The sequence below is a fragment of the Magallana gigas genome, chromosome 8, assembly GCF_963853765.1.
Source record: "Magallana gigas chromosome 8, xbMagGiga1.1, whole genome shotgun sequence".
NCBI lineage: Eukaryota > Metazoa > Mollusca > Bivalvia > Ostreida > Ostreidae > Magallana > Magallana gigas.
In genome coordinates this window covers 50,647,063-50,664,103 of record NC_088860.1, presented here as the reverse complement: position 1 = coordinate 50,664,103, position 17,041 = coordinate 50,647,063, and the positions used below count along the sequence as shown (strand labels likewise).

General features: G+C 32.1%; 1 protein-coding gene and 1 long non-coding RNA gene across 8 annotated transcripts in view; one reads left to right on the top strand and one right to left on the bottom strand.

Moving 5' to 3' along the window:
* The first annotated feature begins 1,576 nt into the window (after nucleotides 1-1,576).
* The window catches only part of LOC105344430 (BTB/POZ domain-containing protein 16), a 33,431-nt gene continuing 17,966 nt past the window's right edge, over nucleotides 1,577-17,041 (top strand). For 2 of the 7 annotated variants that reach the window (XM_066068678.1, XM_066068674.1), the window contains exons 1-8: nucleotides 1,577-1,843; nucleotides 3,081-3,147; nucleotides 9,130-9,286; nucleotides 10,610-10,775; nucleotides 11,658-11,773; nucleotides 13,806-13,826; nucleotides 15,440-15,466; nucleotides 16,404-16,605. In XM_066068678.1, coding sequence (XP_065924750.1) covers nucleotides 1,770-1,843; nucleotides 3,081-3,147; nucleotides 9,130-9,286; nucleotides 10,610-10,775; nucleotides 11,658-11,773; nucleotides 13,806-13,826; nucleotides 15,440-15,466; nucleotides 16,404-16,605 — 830 coding nt within the window. In that variant the 5' untranslated portion in view covers nucleotides 1,577-1,769. The remainder of the gene's footprint in view (nucleotides 1,844-3,080; nucleotides 3,148-9,129; nucleotides 9,287-10,609; nucleotides 10,776-11,657; nucleotides 11,774-13,805; nucleotides 13,827-15,439; nucleotides 15,467-16,403; nucleotides 16,606-17,041) is intronic. The other 5 variants (XM_066068679.1, XM_066068675.1, XM_066068676.1 and 2 more) reach the window with 5 other exon arrangements.
* Nucleotides 2,229-16,524, bottom strand: LOC136270594 (uncharacterized). Its single transcript, XR_010708411.1, has 3 exons — nucleotides 16,385-16,524; nucleotides 9,117-9,300; nucleotides 2,229-2,289 (listed from the first exon to the last, which is right to left on the bottom strand). It is a non-coding gene; the product is annotated as an uncharacterized lncRNA (long non-coding RNA).

The following is a 17,041-nucleotide window of genomic DNA, read 5'->3' as shown; positions in this document are numbered from 1 at the left end:
CCGTTTATAGGTGTTGCTTACACGTCAGGTACGGGCACAGTTCATTAGATTCTCGGTGGAATGAAGTGTCTGATTCCGATACAATCAATGTACGATACAAAACAAGGCCAATGAAAACAAACACATGGAAATAATGTCAAGAGGGGAAAAATCGATCAGAATAATTTAACGTTTATTGTTCGGGGATGAACACCGCTGTCAGCCGATACTTTTTGGTTTAGGCCAGTTTGTTTGTTTGTTTTTTGCTTTCATGCTGTAAAGCCATGCAGGAATGTGCATATAATTATATATATACACACACAAACCAAAACCAAAAAACGAAAAACCAAGCACCATACTATGCATGTACTTAATCTGCTTTTGTGGAATTTACATAATATTTGTAAAAGATAGTAAAATAGCAGGGTAGATATTTGTCATCTTCTTCCTCGTGTTGGGGGGGGGGGGGGGGGGGGGAGAGGGAAATAATATGAATTATTATAATTTATCAACGAATATACAATTACAAGCAATATTCAAGCCAATTTCGGATAAATTGCTGACACCCTTCAATCACGTATTCAAAGAGTGATTTTGAGTAACGGGACATTTCAGTAAAACTGGGAGGAGTTGAACGATTTTGAAGACAACAAATTAACGACCCTGTATTGCGCTGAAACATAACTCGTCCCGTAAGAAGGTTCGTTGAACTTTTGGCCACTTAAAGAATGAATGAACTTGATAATGAGTCATCACCAAACTGTTGTACATAACTTTTTAAACGTTGTCGAGTTGTAAATTGACAGCGGGGTTGTAACCCACAATGTTTATTCACTGTTTGATCGAGGAAAAAATGTTGTTAGAAACTTTGTCCTAAAGCTGAATCAGAAAGTTTCAAACTGCGTTCTTTCTTTCTATCTTCTCTTTCACAATCTCTTATCTTCTGTCTAGCTCTCCTTCATTTTCGTTAACACCTCTCTCTCTCTCTCTCTCTCTCTCTCTCTCTCTCTCTCTCTCTCTCTCTCTCTCTCTCTCTCTCTCTCTCTCTCTCTTTCTCTCTCTCTCTCTCTCTCTCTCTCTCTCTCTCTCTCTCCCCTTTTGCCCTCACCAGAGAAAAGAATGTACAGATAGGAGACAGAATTTATGAGCCAATTTGCGACGCTCTCCGAGTTATCTGTTGATGGCGTAGAATTTCCTTGCCACTACCGACAGCCGTCGAGGCTTTATAATCTTCTTTATCGGCCCAGAAACGTGGGAGGAAGTTCTATTCGCTAGCTGTCCGATTTTGCCGAGGCTTCTCCTACATACGCTGTAGTTTGATAGGTCGATGACTTCTTTCTCGCTAAAAACTGACTGAGCCACAGAGAGCCAAATAACATAAATATAGGACATAGGAGATCTATATATTTTCTTTTCAAGTTAAATGAACATCTTACAGTGTACACACATACATGTAACTTTCTAGATTTGCTGCAGACTATAAATATTTAACATTTCCTTACATTGCTTCAAAAATTGTGAAATAAGGATTTGATCGTATCAATTTATTCGTCTCGTCATTTTAAATGGAATAAACACGTGCTAATGTTTACACCGGTTGTGACGTCACAGAGCGTCCATAGTAACATTTGTGGAAAGTACGGCGAGTAAGCGCGCTTTTTGTGCAGAGGGGATATAGGTGATCAAGTCTTATGTAACATGGTATAGCTGTTTAAACGCCAGTAGCAGCATTGTGTAGTTAGAATTAAAACATTGAACACGACCAGATTTAAAGGAGACAGTTCAGCAAAATGACAGAATCGGCGCAGTCCTATTTCCCTTCCATTCCACCAAATGCACCGAAGGCAACAATATCTTACTGCAGGTACTGATTTAATTTGCTAATTACTAACACCAGGTTGCCCAGTTATAAACCTTATGTTGTGTGTACGTGTGTCGAAAACGTTTTCAGGGTTTCGAATTTCCTCGATGCATGCATGTCAGCCTGTTTCAATAAAAATACAGTAAAGTACATCTCTTATTGCTTAAATTGGTGCTGAAGCATCCTTTAGACACTATTCCCAACTCATTCTAAGATGTATCAGTTAACAGTCCTGTGAATTGGTCCACAGAGTCACGGAGATCCAGTCTCAAAGGTCCTGAGTCTCTGAGATGATGCTAATGAGTATCAGTGCTTCATCTCTCTCTGATGATCAGATCCCAATATATTATTCAGGAGACTTGACCGTTTTTTCTTGTGCATATATCATTATCTTTGTCCACAGAGTGTGAAGGTTATTATCTGTAGAGGGTGTATATTTTGCTTTAAATCTGAAAGTGATATATACAAAATGAATAGAATTAGATTGAGACTATATGATATAAGTCATGATGCTGCATACAGATATATTGTGTTGGGATACTTTGTCAGACATATTGCAACTTCACATATTGGGGTTTTCTTTCTCCACACTGCTATTAATATCATATCGTGAAGAAATTCAAGTGAGATCAAATGAAACAAAAACCTTGAATTGAATTGATAAGCAATTTCATGATTGGCAGGAAAGGATTTGAAATAAGTTAGGTATTAGAACAATATACAAACAAGGAGATTGAATAAAGATAAAAGCTTATAAGTATACCATCAATATTCAATACGATGGCACGTGTGATCCAGAAATCATCAGTTTTAATCCAGATTAAAAAAAATTATGTGCAACATCATAAATCAGTTTGCATTCTTTTACCTTGTATGCATCAATGCTTATCTAGTAGCAGTATGAAGCATACATGTATGTACATATTAAAAATTTGTTTTAATGATACTTTTATTATTACAAGTTGTATTAATTAAGAATTTTATGTATTTGCAATATTTATTTCCGACTTATTAATTAACCAGTGCCAAGTATAAAGTGATTAATTATATCAACATAGTGCTCTATACAACAGTCATGTTAGCTAAATAGTTTTACATGTATCTCCATTACCTGTTTGATTATCATCTACTGAACATGTTATACGTTCAAAAAAGGAATTTGATTATTCATTTTGATATATCGCTTCTGTTGTGTAAACAATATGATATGAACACCTATATAATTCTGACAATGTTACAGGTCGGTCCAGGACGCCCCGTTCTCCGCACTGATGGGGGTAGTAGTCGACGCCAGGATTCCCGAACGGGTAGGATTCTATTTATTTTTTAGATTAATATTTTATTTCTGTGAAGGAAACAACATTCAGTTTTTTTCTGTTCTCTCCATGAATACAAGTTCACAATAAACATGTAATTACAATATAGATGTGTCACGTCAAAATTCATAATTGAATGAAATTAAAAACAAAAAAATTGGTATGTTCCAACTAAAAACATTATGACCAGTTTTGTGAAACTTTCAAGCAATATGACGTTTTCTTTTTACACTGTAACTGAATATGCCCAATGTAAGCTGCCATGTGAACACAGCACCCTGATTTAGCATTGATTCAACAATATAGAGAGGTTATAGCTCTAGTCTATAATTATACATCCACTGATTTACTCAGTGGTGAATGAAAACAATTGTATTCATCCACTGATAAAAGTAAACACCATCAAATCTTTCATTTTCATTCCAAAATTTGTAGATTTTTTTATTACCGGTAATATATCTGATCTTTGGAATTACTACATTTAATTTGTATTCCAAGTGAAATGTATTTTTATTTATAGTAATCATATTTTTTAAAACCTTCTACATGTAAATGTTGTATATTATGGATGGTCAAAGTTTAATGCACCCAGTGGCTACAGCATCGAAAAAAGAAATAAAAGTGCATTATATTTTGAACACGCTGCAATAATGCAGCTCGATATTATTCTTTCATCTGAAGCCCCATCCCCCCCCCCCCCCCCAAAAAAGAAGAAAACTAAAAGGGGGGATGGTTTGAGAGCTACAAATTGCAGTACATTTTAAACGCAAAAATGAATCAATGTGATATATTATTATATATTCACAAAATAAAAACAGCTAAATAAATTTGATATTTACTCTGTGGAATATATTCAATAGTTTGATTGGTAGTACATACATACTAGGCAAACTCATTTGCCTCGATCAGAATTTACCAGGAATCCCAATTGCATGCATTTTCAATTTCTAAAAAGTTGGGAAATAAAAGAAATTCCTTGTTAATTAGATAAAAAAATTTTTTTTGGAATTGATCATAATGGAGTGTAATTATCTGCACGTTTGATCATCTCATAAAAGATTTAACTTTATATACTTGAATCAACACTGACTTAATGGTTGCACCAAGTGACGTGCTAATAGGGAATACACACACAATAAAACCAAGCCTTTAGACTCCCTACCCTATACAATCTGCAGAATAAATTAATGAAGCAAAATCATTGATAAAAGAAAAAAACCAGTCCCTGTTGAATTGTCAACAGATAAAACAATTACCAACTGCCGGCTAGCATCAGTCGAAAGTATTGAATTTGGTGTTGAAAGTTGAAATTAAATATTTGCACTAGAAGTTATGGATTGTGGATTCATAAAAGCTCTATCATCTCTGTTTGATGTGTTCTTCCTCTGTTTTTTTCCTCTTTTTGTGATCACTCAAATGTCAATAAGCTGTGGGCTCATCAAGGAAAATGTATTTTAGGTGTTTTTATAGATCTAATAAATGAAGAACAAGAATTTGAAACAATGTTTGATAAATCTTCATTGAACATGTTGAAAAATCTCAAACCACTCTGATTCATGAATTCAAAATCAGAAATAAATAAAATTAAAAATCCTCTAATTAATTATTTCTTGGCGAAACGATTTTTAAAATGTCACAATTTTAATAAATCAAAATTTATAAACAAAAGATTGAACACAGGTGAGTTTGGTTTTCACTTTCACACTATAATTTATTATGTGCAGAAATAAAAAGGGATATCTAAAGAATGTTTCAAAATTTTGATTACTGAAGCCAACTACATGATTGTATTTAAAGAATGTTAGGTTGATATTTCTGAAGTTTGTAATTTAGAGCTCCAACATCACTATGAATGGACGCACACGGTTACATCATTAGGAACAAAAACTGGGTCTCTCAAAGTGGTGACTGATTGGATTTTGTAAAGATTCTTAAGAAAACTCGATGCACAGTGTCTCAAATTTAGTTTGATGTGTTCAAGGCATTGATCTTACTCTGTTTGCACTGTGCAATAATGGCAACATACAGTTGAACTTCGGTATCTCGAACACCGATATCTCGAATACAATGGATATATCGAAGTGATTTTTAGGTCGCATTGACACTTAAACTTTAAGTATTTTACCCTTGATATCTCGAATACACGGATATCTCGAAGTTTTTAACCTGTCCCATCTAGTTCAAGATAACGAGGTTTGACTGTATATTGGTATATAGTCAATTAGACAAGACATGTAATAGATCTGATCATTGCAAAAAACTATACGAGAATATGGTCGCACTGATGTGTACACAAATGGAATAGATGGAACTGTCGACTGATCTTGAATAGCGCTGATTTCTGGCAATTGTTCCTATTCGTGTACGTCAAATTCATATCAGATCTTGCATCAAACCTTAATTTGGCAAAATTTCTATTCAGTATTGATCTACCATTATACTCTATATTTAGGGCAATCTTTTATTGTCATAAAGACTATTTCATATTTCAATTCAAGGTGTTTTTAAATACTTTCCATAATATTAAATTTTCATCTCAAAGTTTTGATGTATCTGAAATGTTGAATAATATATCAAACTTATGCCTATATATCTCTATTGGTATGGAGACTCAAACTGGTTTATTTTTTGGTTTTTTGAGTGAAGTGTATAGACTTTCAGCTAACAATTTACTCAGGTATAAACTTAATATCTTTAGTCATTTAGAAAGTGTGGACCAATTGAGCTTTAATCGATTCAACAGTTTGTATTCAAGTTCATGTGTACACACTTAAGATCACTAAAACTCGAGTTGAGAAGATTAAATTCTCAAAGTGTAAGGTAGTCGGATCTCTACACAGAAATGTATTGTTAGACGAGTGTTCCTTTAAGAGGGATATCGATTTCTGACAAGTCAATGTTAGTTCTTTAATATAAATGCTGATCAATATTGGGCGACCATGATACATGTACATATACCACTAGATAGTTCGATATCTCCTTTTTAAGAAAAAATAGCCTCCTAAACTCCAACAATATTGATCCAAATTTTAAATCATTATTCCTCTAAAGTTAATTAAATTAAAAAGTATGAATTACTTTGTCTCAAATAGTTGTTCTCCCCGATCATTGATGAATTTGTCTAATCCTTGACTTAACATGATAATTAATATTAGGTAAAATAATAGGTGCAGTAACATTTGATGTCGTGTTCAATTTGATGTGAAAGCATAAAAAAAACCTTTTATCAAGTATTTACATGTTTTCTGTCTGTGGGTGTAGTACACTTGTCTGTACATGTGCTTTTTTATCTTCGGTATGTGACTGTGTCTATATTATACTTATATTCTAAATCTCAAATGAAGTGAATATGTGATGTGTATGCACTGTAAACTAAATATATAAGAAGATGTGAATAACTTGTACATGAAAGTTTGAATAAAAAAAAAAAAAAAAGTATTTACATGTTTAGTTGGAGTTTGATTTAAAAAAATATATATATTTTTTAATTTTTAAAAGTTGTTAAGTAAAATCGAGGAATATGTGATGTTTTTTCTTCAGCGGATGCATAACCCTGAATATTATGCTTGTCATTAAACACTCTATAAATCTGAGTAAATCAGCTCACACTAAAGTGGGGTTATATCATTGCATGGTTTCTGCTTCAGATCGTGATTCAACAGATCAAGTTCAAATGCCTACAAAATGTTCAAAGCAGTTTTCATAACATATGCATAATTTTCATTTGCTTCATGTAAGCCAACTTTAAATGTAAAGTAATGTTAGAAATTGAATTTTTTAAATATACACAATAAAATAAGCAAATGTATTCATGAATAATGGAGAAGAGAACTTTTATATCTGTAATAAAAGTAAATTTGAAAGCATTGACAGTCCTAATGCATCGACAGAATAATTAAATTGACAGCATTACTTTGAGCAAAGAGTCAGTACCATTTCCTTAGAGAATTTTATGGCAGTACCATCATGCCCAGATCCAGAAAAATTTTCCAGGGGGTGGGGTGGGGGAGGACCAATGCCTGTTTTAGGGAATCCCCCCCCCCCCTTTCAAAGATCCACACATGACTGACCACATGTTTTTTTGTTTTTTGCTTTTTATGATCATCTGAACTGAAATTTTACCGACTACATTAAACTTTGTTGCCCTTAATGCTTGATTCTTGCAATGGTTTTAGAAACTATATTTTTTATCAAACGTCATTGATTAATGAAATATTTTATGACTAAGTTATAGCTTTTTTCAGAAAATTGATTACATTTAAATAGTAAAGAGTTATAGATTCCATCACCAACATTTCTAAGTTTTGTCTTGTTATGCTTGGCTAATTCATTTATACAAAGAGATCATAAATCACTCCAAAGTTACTAAAGATGAGCTTTTGACCTGACAGTGTGACCATCCACTGAAGAATTATAATGACGGGGGGGGGGGGGGGGGGGGGGGGGGGTGTGTTGGAAAATGCTCCTCATTTGTGAACATTTCCTAAATTGTATGTCATCTTAAATTCATAACACTCCAGTCTTGTGAACATCATATCATTAATTTAGGGCTACGTTTCACAAATTTTAAGTAAATGACTTATTTAAAAAAATTTTTTTTTGATTTCATGGAATGATACAAAAATCGATACAAAACTAATTAAATCTATTTCAATCTCTAAAAAGGATATATTTTTTGTAATACTGGTATCAAATTGAAACGTTTGGTAAACAACAGATATATAAGATTATATAAATTCATAGATTTGTTTTGATTAAGTCCTAAGTTTTTTTTCCCATCTCTTTCATTTTAAACAGTATAATATTCTCTTAGCAAGGTCAAAAACTATTTTTCATGTTGCACAGCATAGTAGCTTACTAAGCTGCCAAGATTTCAGTGTAATGAATATGGATACTTGCTCATATTACAGCATTGCTAATTATAAGTAATGAGATCCTCCTCTGTATCTCACCCACAATGGTCACGTTTATTAGTGAGGTATACAGAAATGTAAATTTGTGACATAGCTTTCTCCCAAAATGGCTGAATGGTCACTATACTCTGATGTCATTGAGCTATGAATAGTCATAGTCAACTAAACTCAGTACTTATTTGCATACTTTAGAATGTAGTACATTTCATCCTATTGATTTTTCCTGCAGAGAATTAATAAGAATGGAAATATAACATTCTAAAAATTAGCATATTGATGTCCTACACAAAGGATCTCTACTGCTATTTAATATAATTGTAGTATTCATAAGATTGATGAGAGAGAGAGACAAGCAGAGAGATAGAGAGAGACAAGCAGAGAGATAGAGAGAAAGAGAGAGAGAGAAAGAGAGAGAATGTTAGTAGGATGATGCCTGTTGATTTGGTATACTATACACTAGTGTAAAAAATTTGTATTGTATATTAAGTGCAGTTTGATGGTGTAGTTACATAGTGTTGGGAAATTAAGAATAAATATGGCAGAAATTCTGAAAGGATGCAGTTTTTGCAGAGAATCTGATTTTAGTGACATTCTAAGGCTTTTTTCTGGTATATATACAATAAAACAAACGCGTTAGTACAAATTTGTTGGCTTTCATAACAAAGACATTTTATATGCACCTTCTAATCTGTTATATTACTTAAAATCATTTGTCAAGTTTCTTAAGTCATAACATTTATCCGCCATATTGGTTTCAGGGCTAAATTAGCCCTCAATAACACATGCCCCTGACTCGGTGTAGAAAAGTGTACACCCGGTGTACACCTAAAAACTACACCGCTGCACTTTATGTACAAAAGTGTACAGAGTGTACTCCTTTTTGGAAAATCAGACCCTCCTAAATGAGAGATCGGTTTAAATTTACAAAAGAAAAAAAGGAACTTGAAATGAAGATAGTTACAGTAGAGAAAGAAAGAAAGAGTAATTAGTGATTACTTTCATGAATACAAATATACAATGTAGATTTACATTATCTTTATAATTAACCTTTTTCTTTCAGCACCCGGTTACACCCAGATGTCGAGTGAGGAAAATGGTTGGTAGCACGAATCGTTGGAGACTCCCGGAGTCCTTGGGGAGTGACCTCTTGGGAAGTTCCCAGGCGATAAAAGCCGTCCACATGAACTATAACAACAGCCTGGTCAACATCATCACTGGTCAGTATACAGAACTGTAAAAGTCGTATTTATAGACTGGTAAATACATGTAGCTTATAGACCGGTAAATACATGTAGCTTATAGACTGGTAAATACATGTAGCTTATAGACTGGTAAATACATGTAGCTTATAGACCAGTAAATACATGTAGCTTATAGACCAGTAAATACATGTAGCTTATAGACCGGTAAATACATGTAGCTTATAGACCAGTAAATACATGTAGCTTATAGATCAGTAAATACATGTAACTTATAGACCAGTTAATACATGTAGCTTATAGACCAGTTAATACATGTAGCTTATAGACCGGTAAATACATGTAGCTTATAGACCAGTAAATACATGTAGCTTATAGACCGGTAAATACATGTAGCTTCTAGATCGGTAAATACATGTAGCTTATAGACCGGTAAATACATGTAGCTTATAGACCGGTAAATACGTGTAGCTTATAGACTGGTAAATACATGTAGCTTATAGACCAGTAAATACATGTAGCTTATAGACCAGTAAATACATGTAGCTTATAGACCAGTAAATACATGTAGCTTATAGACCAGTTAATACATGTAGCTTATAGACCAGTAAATAAATCGGTAAATACATATAGTTTAAAGACTATTAAACACATGTAACTTATAGACCGGTAAATACATGTAGCTTATAGACTGGTAAATACATGTTGTTTAAAGACTGGTAAACAAATGTAGCTTATAGACCGATAAACACATGTAGCTCATAGACTTGTAAATACATGAAGCTTATATAGACCAGTCAATACATGAAGCTTATAGACTGGTAAATACATGTAGCTTATAGACTGGTAAACACATGTAGCTTATAGAACAGTAAATACATGTAGCTTATAGACTGGTAAATACATGTAGCTTATATAGACCGGTAAATACATGTAGCTTATAGACTGGTAAATACATATTGTTTAAAGACTGGTTAACAAATGTAGCTTATAGACCGATAAACACATGTACCTCATAGACCAGTAAATACATGTAGCTTAACAATCTATATAAGTAAACAAGCTTTAACTATTGAAAATATATTGCTATTTACTCTCTGAACTTGATATCAGAAACATTTTTAGATAACAGATTTTTTAATTTTAATGTGCACGTAATACTGAACTTGTTACTGTGTCTTCACAGTTTCTTGCAAGAGCCATTTTTTTATAAAAAAATATGATATTATAATAGCACCTAAAATAAAACCACTGTGTTTCTTGTTAAAATTGTGTAAGACATGTTGTAAATATGATCCTGTTCATGTAATGCTCTAGTCTACTACTGTATGTTATTAATAGCTGAGAGCCCAGTTCTGAATATGAATCTGGATGTCAGTGGACCATACAAGTTCCGTCAGACGGATGATCGGCCACTCACGGAGCCTGAGAGAACGTTCAGCCCACAGAGGGTGTCTGTAGATAGTTTCGCTGTTCCAGTATCCTCCCCATCTGTCAGAATTAGAGGGTAATCACAAAACATGTATACTGTACTGGTACTTCATTGAATTAAACTAGTACAGATTTAACTATATAATATAAAACCAAGGGTTTTCTTTGACCTTTGAAAAAAGTGTTCAGTACATGCCATACAACTGCAAATTTTCTGAGAAAAAACGCTAAATAATTGCAAGTTCACAACAATGAAATCAATTGTTTACTCTTCCGAGGAAAAATAAGAGAGTAAAGTTCTAGGCCATCAAAATTTTGAAAATGACAGCATTTAATTGGAATGAAATTTAGAAAATAGTCTAGTAAAACATGGGACAGTCTACATATGTGATACTGTGATTCTTCTATGGTGGCCCCTGAAGGAATGAATTTCAATTGGAAAACCTTTTATATTCAAAGCCATCATCAATTAAGCTACAGTTTGATTGATTATTGCATTGTGTAGCTCCTTCTGATTCAGTGATCAGTTTTACCCCGCAATTCCCCCAATAGAGACATTCTTTATTATTCATTCCAAAAAAACCCCCTTAAAATCAGCCCAAAACTCTTCTCTGTTCATTTTGGACTACTTCAAAGGCAAAGTAGTCTAATTTTAGTAAAATTAATTTTCTTAATCTGCCGTATTGTTTTTTTTATCTGGTGACTAAATTAAGTCAATCTATATATATATGTCATTAAATGTTCATGGGTTGTATGGATGTCCAGGATTCACCAGCAGTGTTATGATGTTTAATTAACATTTTTTGTGCTCATTCACCTCTACACTTCATCAGAAGTTTGTGTAATGGTTGACTTGTGATGGTATATTTGATTTTTTTGTAGTAGGCCAGCCCCCTTAACTCTATCAGGAAGTTTGTGTATGGGTTGTGATGGTATAATTTGTTTTTTATTTTTGTAGTACCCCCACCCCTCTTGGCCCCATCAGGAAGTTTGTGCCGTCCAATGCACGACCAGCGACCCCCAAGGATATATTTCTCTATCACTCCAAAAAAAGCCATAGCCTACTGGGACCTGGTAAAACTTTACTTATTGTTATTAATATTCGTCAATTAGCAAAAATATCTCTTGAATTGTTTTTCAACCAAAAGTGTCTATTCAAAGCACGTTAAAAGTGTAAACACAGAAAGAAAAGAAAATTGTGTTCATGCCATAAATAAATCTGATATGCTTTAAATATTTAATTGAAATGCATATGTATTTAATTTTATTAAGAGCTATATGTAAAGGAAATATCCATCCATAAAAAAATACATCTTTATAGCTTATACTAATAGACAAAGAATCATATATAAACTTTACATATTGAACTCAAATGTAGGAGAAATATTTGAAATTCATCGGATCAAAACTGTCTTAACATAATTATTTTAATAACTATGTATTAATTGTGAAATCACTTTGATGAAGATTTGCTAGCAATGATTATGATTTGCAGCTGAACTATCTCTGTAATTAACACAGCTGAAACTTCTAATGTAAAGACGGCACAATCTAGTCAAGGACAAAGTCGGGACACGTGCCATTACATGTACAAGGGATTCATTATCACAGCATTATACCCGCTTAATCATACTTCATCATTAATATGATATCGGTCTTCTTGATTAGAAGAATAAGTACCTTAAGTTTAACTCAGCTAGATTGATCAAATAACCTGGTCACTCATGTCTGGTATGGTATCATATTGCCTTGACTTCCAATGTCCAATTAAGATTTAATTAACAATTTCAAATCATGATTAACAGAATTGGTCAAAATTATGGATTGTCTCCTCTGATCTTGATTTATTATATAATTGACTTTTAATGATTTTTATGATTAATAAAATATTTTTATATGCTGTGAAACCCTTTCATCACGAACGTATTCATGGATGGTTAAACAATTGCAGTGACATCAGGGGAGGGAACTTTTGGGGTAACCATTCTGGTAAATAAAATATCTCAATTTACTGCACAGGTTTGTGCTGATGTAAATTTATGATTTGTTGTGGTTTCGAAAAACCCACCCACCTTCAGCCATCATTAAATTAATGCCTCTTTGCATTTCAAATTATTGCCTGTATTGACGAATACTTGTCTGATACATAGGTTGGTGACATTATGATAGATAACAGTATGAAACATCATAATTTTCAGTAATTAAAAGTGAAAAACTTTTCCTGTATACGTAAATGTTTATTATGGCTTTGATTAGACAATTTTAGATGTATACAGTTTTGTTCTTTTCCAAACAAATTCATTGTTAATTGACTGTTAAGGTGGAATGGGACACCTCAATGTTGTGACGTATTGTTAATCGAAATAAACAATAAAATGAAGTGTAATCATATTACGTATTTCTTTGCCAATTTTGTCACCTAATAGCGTAGTGCAGTGGGTTAGCGGGTTTACTACGAATCTGTAAGTCATGAGTTCAAATCCCGCTCAGGGTTTTACAATTTTTACCTCTCTAGTTATTTTTAAAAGCTATTTTTTGGTTAAATTTTGTAAAATTTGAAAATTCTAAACCAGAGAAAGTATTTTAATATAATTATAATGTACTTTAATCCACATTAATAGAGACGGATGTCCCATACCACCTTAATCACATGCAAGTATTTTTTGCGAGGTTTACGAGTGCCTCATCATTGCAAATATTTCTCACTGTAAACCAGTCATCTAAAGTGGATCTAATTTTCCAGATAATCCACATCTTCATGGCGAAAATTTGTTGAATTGCCTCAGACCAGTACATTTCTGACAATCATTAAAATAAAGTTGCCACAAATAAGGGCTGGTTTACAGTAAAAGACTTCATGCTGCATGTAGTAGATGACATACCTGATGTTATCACTATAATAATTATGAAAATAGAATTTGTTTTATCTTTGTATATATAATTTGGAAATATGATTTGATAATAGATTCATAATTAACGCGGAGAAATTTAATCTAAAAAAACTATGATAAACTTTCATCATGAATTAAGTAATGCAGTCAGTTTTGGTATATCCAAGTTGTCTATTATGTTTTGATTTCGTTATTTTATCACATATGCTGTGTAGGTAAAAAAGTCCCTGATTTCGGTGAGTTGTAGTAGGAATGCCAGTAACCATGACAACTAGCTTTTATTGTGTAGAGGAACTATGGGATATATTCTGTATCAGCATTATTCTCAAGGTTAATGAGTCTCTTTGAATGATGAGTCCTTACATTATATTTATTTAAAATATTTTACATATTTTATTTTATTTTAGTGAATATTTAAGATGTTTACTGACAGATATCAAACTCTATTTTACTGCATTTTTCAAAGTTCAGAATAACAATTTAACATATTGAATTTCTCATTAAAAAATCATAAGAAATACAACAAATAGAAACTAAAATCAAATTTGGTCTTATTTTATGCATGGACTTGATTAACAATATACATGTCATCTCCTACATGTATTATTAGAATGGTTCTGATTTTTTAAATCTCATATTTTATTAAGTGCTAACAGTGAATCTCATGCATTTTAAATAGAAGCATGCTGATACAGAATTTATATAATTATTAATTTGGTGATGACTATGGATTTAAATATATAATGTGTGTATCATAAATTGTATAGCTATACCAAAGTAGATCAAAATATAATACACATAACACCAATCAACTTATCAAGTAACAAAAACTCCTATTGATGTATAAAATGCCTAGACACTGTATATGTAATCATGGTACAGTTTTAATTTTGATAACTAATTTTTTAGTATAACTAACTATTGAGGTATATACACCTATTATTTAATCATACATATAGTACATGGCTTGGATGTGTGTTGCTCTGATTTGATGGTGAATATTTATTGCTAGAAGACATTTTGTCAGGGTGGTAAGTGTGTTTTAGAGTAAAGTATATATATATATATATATATATATATATATATATATATATATATATATATATATATATATATATATAAAATAAAAGATCATTTCACTAAGTGAACGACCTTATCAACATCCGGTATTTCCTGTCTATATCTTGTTTGTCATCTGCTCATTTTGTGCTATCAGGTATCTATCACAACTAATAGGCATTATCATTGATATATAAGATATTATATGTACATAACTGTGCCCAACCCATATACGATTTCAATTCATGATAAATATGTTCATTCAACATTTGTGTAGTTTATTCACATATCATATTAACATCTGCTCAGAATTTTCCTTTTTACAGTTAGTCATATGTTTGCCTTGTCACACCCCGTTTTTCATTCAGTAGTTTTAGTACTAGTAGTACTGTTGTAAGGAGTGAATTAAAATCATGTCAAAAATGAACTGTTGCAGAGTTTATTTTTGTTGACAACAGTTGTTTGCAATTTTTGTCAACAGCTTAAAAATGCAAAAAAAAAAACTCAACAAAAAACAAAAAAAACTTGTAACATGTTGATATAATTTTAGTACAGCCACATGGGGATCATACCATCCCTTTCAATAACATTGCCATACCTACAACTACTTTGGTTGTCGACTTTTACTGAAAAAGTATTAAACAGAGTTAATTATTGTAATTGCCTTTTGTAATTACCATTTACAAAAAGACAGTCTATCCCACTGATTGTCACTATATAGGGGTTGCTTGGTACAGCAAAGAAATCAATTACGTCGTTTCATATAAAGATGATTATCATACTATTGTAGGGTTTGTGGGACCATTATCAAAATATGGTTTGTTAAATATTTAATGTATTTTGTGCTTTGGGGTTTTAACCTGTTTTATTTTGTGGAGTTTTATTGTTTATGTAGAAACAATTCGTTGTTAGAAGGGTTCTGATAAAGAAGATTTGAACTAACCTAGGAATGAGGTTACACACTTTGAGGTGCTGGCTCATTGGGTTTTATAAAGAAATACAATATTAACATGTTGATATAAATGATGTTTTTACACTGTGTTATATGCCGAGTTGTTGTGTGCCTTTGTATCTAATGAAAGTGATATGTATGGACAGTTTATATAAGAATACCATAATTACTTCCACATAGTCAATATTTTGTAATTTGTTTTCTAATTTACCTTTTCTACAAGAAAGAAATAAGCTGTTGTTGTGGAATGAAGTCAAGTTTTTCAATTAACATCTTTGTCAATATTTAAAAGCTGCAGTCGATAAAGTAATCAACTTTTTTGGAGATGACCTTTATGTTAGAATGAAGACACACAATCTGTTTTACTTCTTAAGTGCAAGTCATAAATAATACAAAATAAATTAATGGAGAAATCATAATTTTACTTCTGTCATTTTTTTTTGGTAGATTTTAAAATGAATAATTTATACGTATTGATATTTATAGTATATATTTTTTTTGATCTCATTAAAAAGATCTATTTTGAAATAACAAATATTTTGATAATTTGGTTGTGTAATAAAAGATGTGTTAGCTTTAGATTTAATCATTTTATATCATCTAAAAGTATCAAAAAATATACATATACTCAATCAAGGTATTTATAATCATGAAAGATATTAAAGTTTAAGAAATATTTTTAAAATTTTGAATTATTTAAAATGAAAAACATTTAAAAAAATCTAGATAATACACCCCCCCCCCTGAAAAAAAAAAATAGTTAAGTTCACCAAATTTACTTACGGTATGTTTGTACCTGTAGATGTTGTGTTGAAATGCCTTAACATGGACTGGGAGCTCCATCGTCCATTCCTCCAGAAGGCCGAGGTCCTAGCGGCCCTCGTGAAAGACGCGGATGGACCAAAGTTCCACAAGTATTACAGAAGTCCTGCCTCAGAAACACTAGACACCTACATTAAAAAGAACCAGTTCTATAGCAACGACTACAAGGAGATGAGTAATCGGTAAGTGATTACATGTAATAAAAATTATTACACATGGTATCAATGTAATCTGTCAACAACTGTAAAACAGCATAATTGCAATGACTACAAAGAAATTTTATGAATAATATGTCAGTGATTACATGTAATAAAATTATTACACGTGGTATCAATGTAATCTGTCAACAGCTGTAGAAACAGTATAACAGCAATGACTACAAAGGAATGAATAACACATCGGTGATTACATTTTATAACATTATTACACATAGTATCAATGCAACGTGTCAACAGCTGTAAAAACAGTTACATTCAACGGCAATTACTATATATAAGAACAATGAGATTTTAAGAGGTTGGTGATTCCATGTTATAAATTTAAAGTATTATACATGGTATTATTGCATTGTGTCAACAACTGCAAAAACAGTTATATTGCAACAACTACAATGAGATG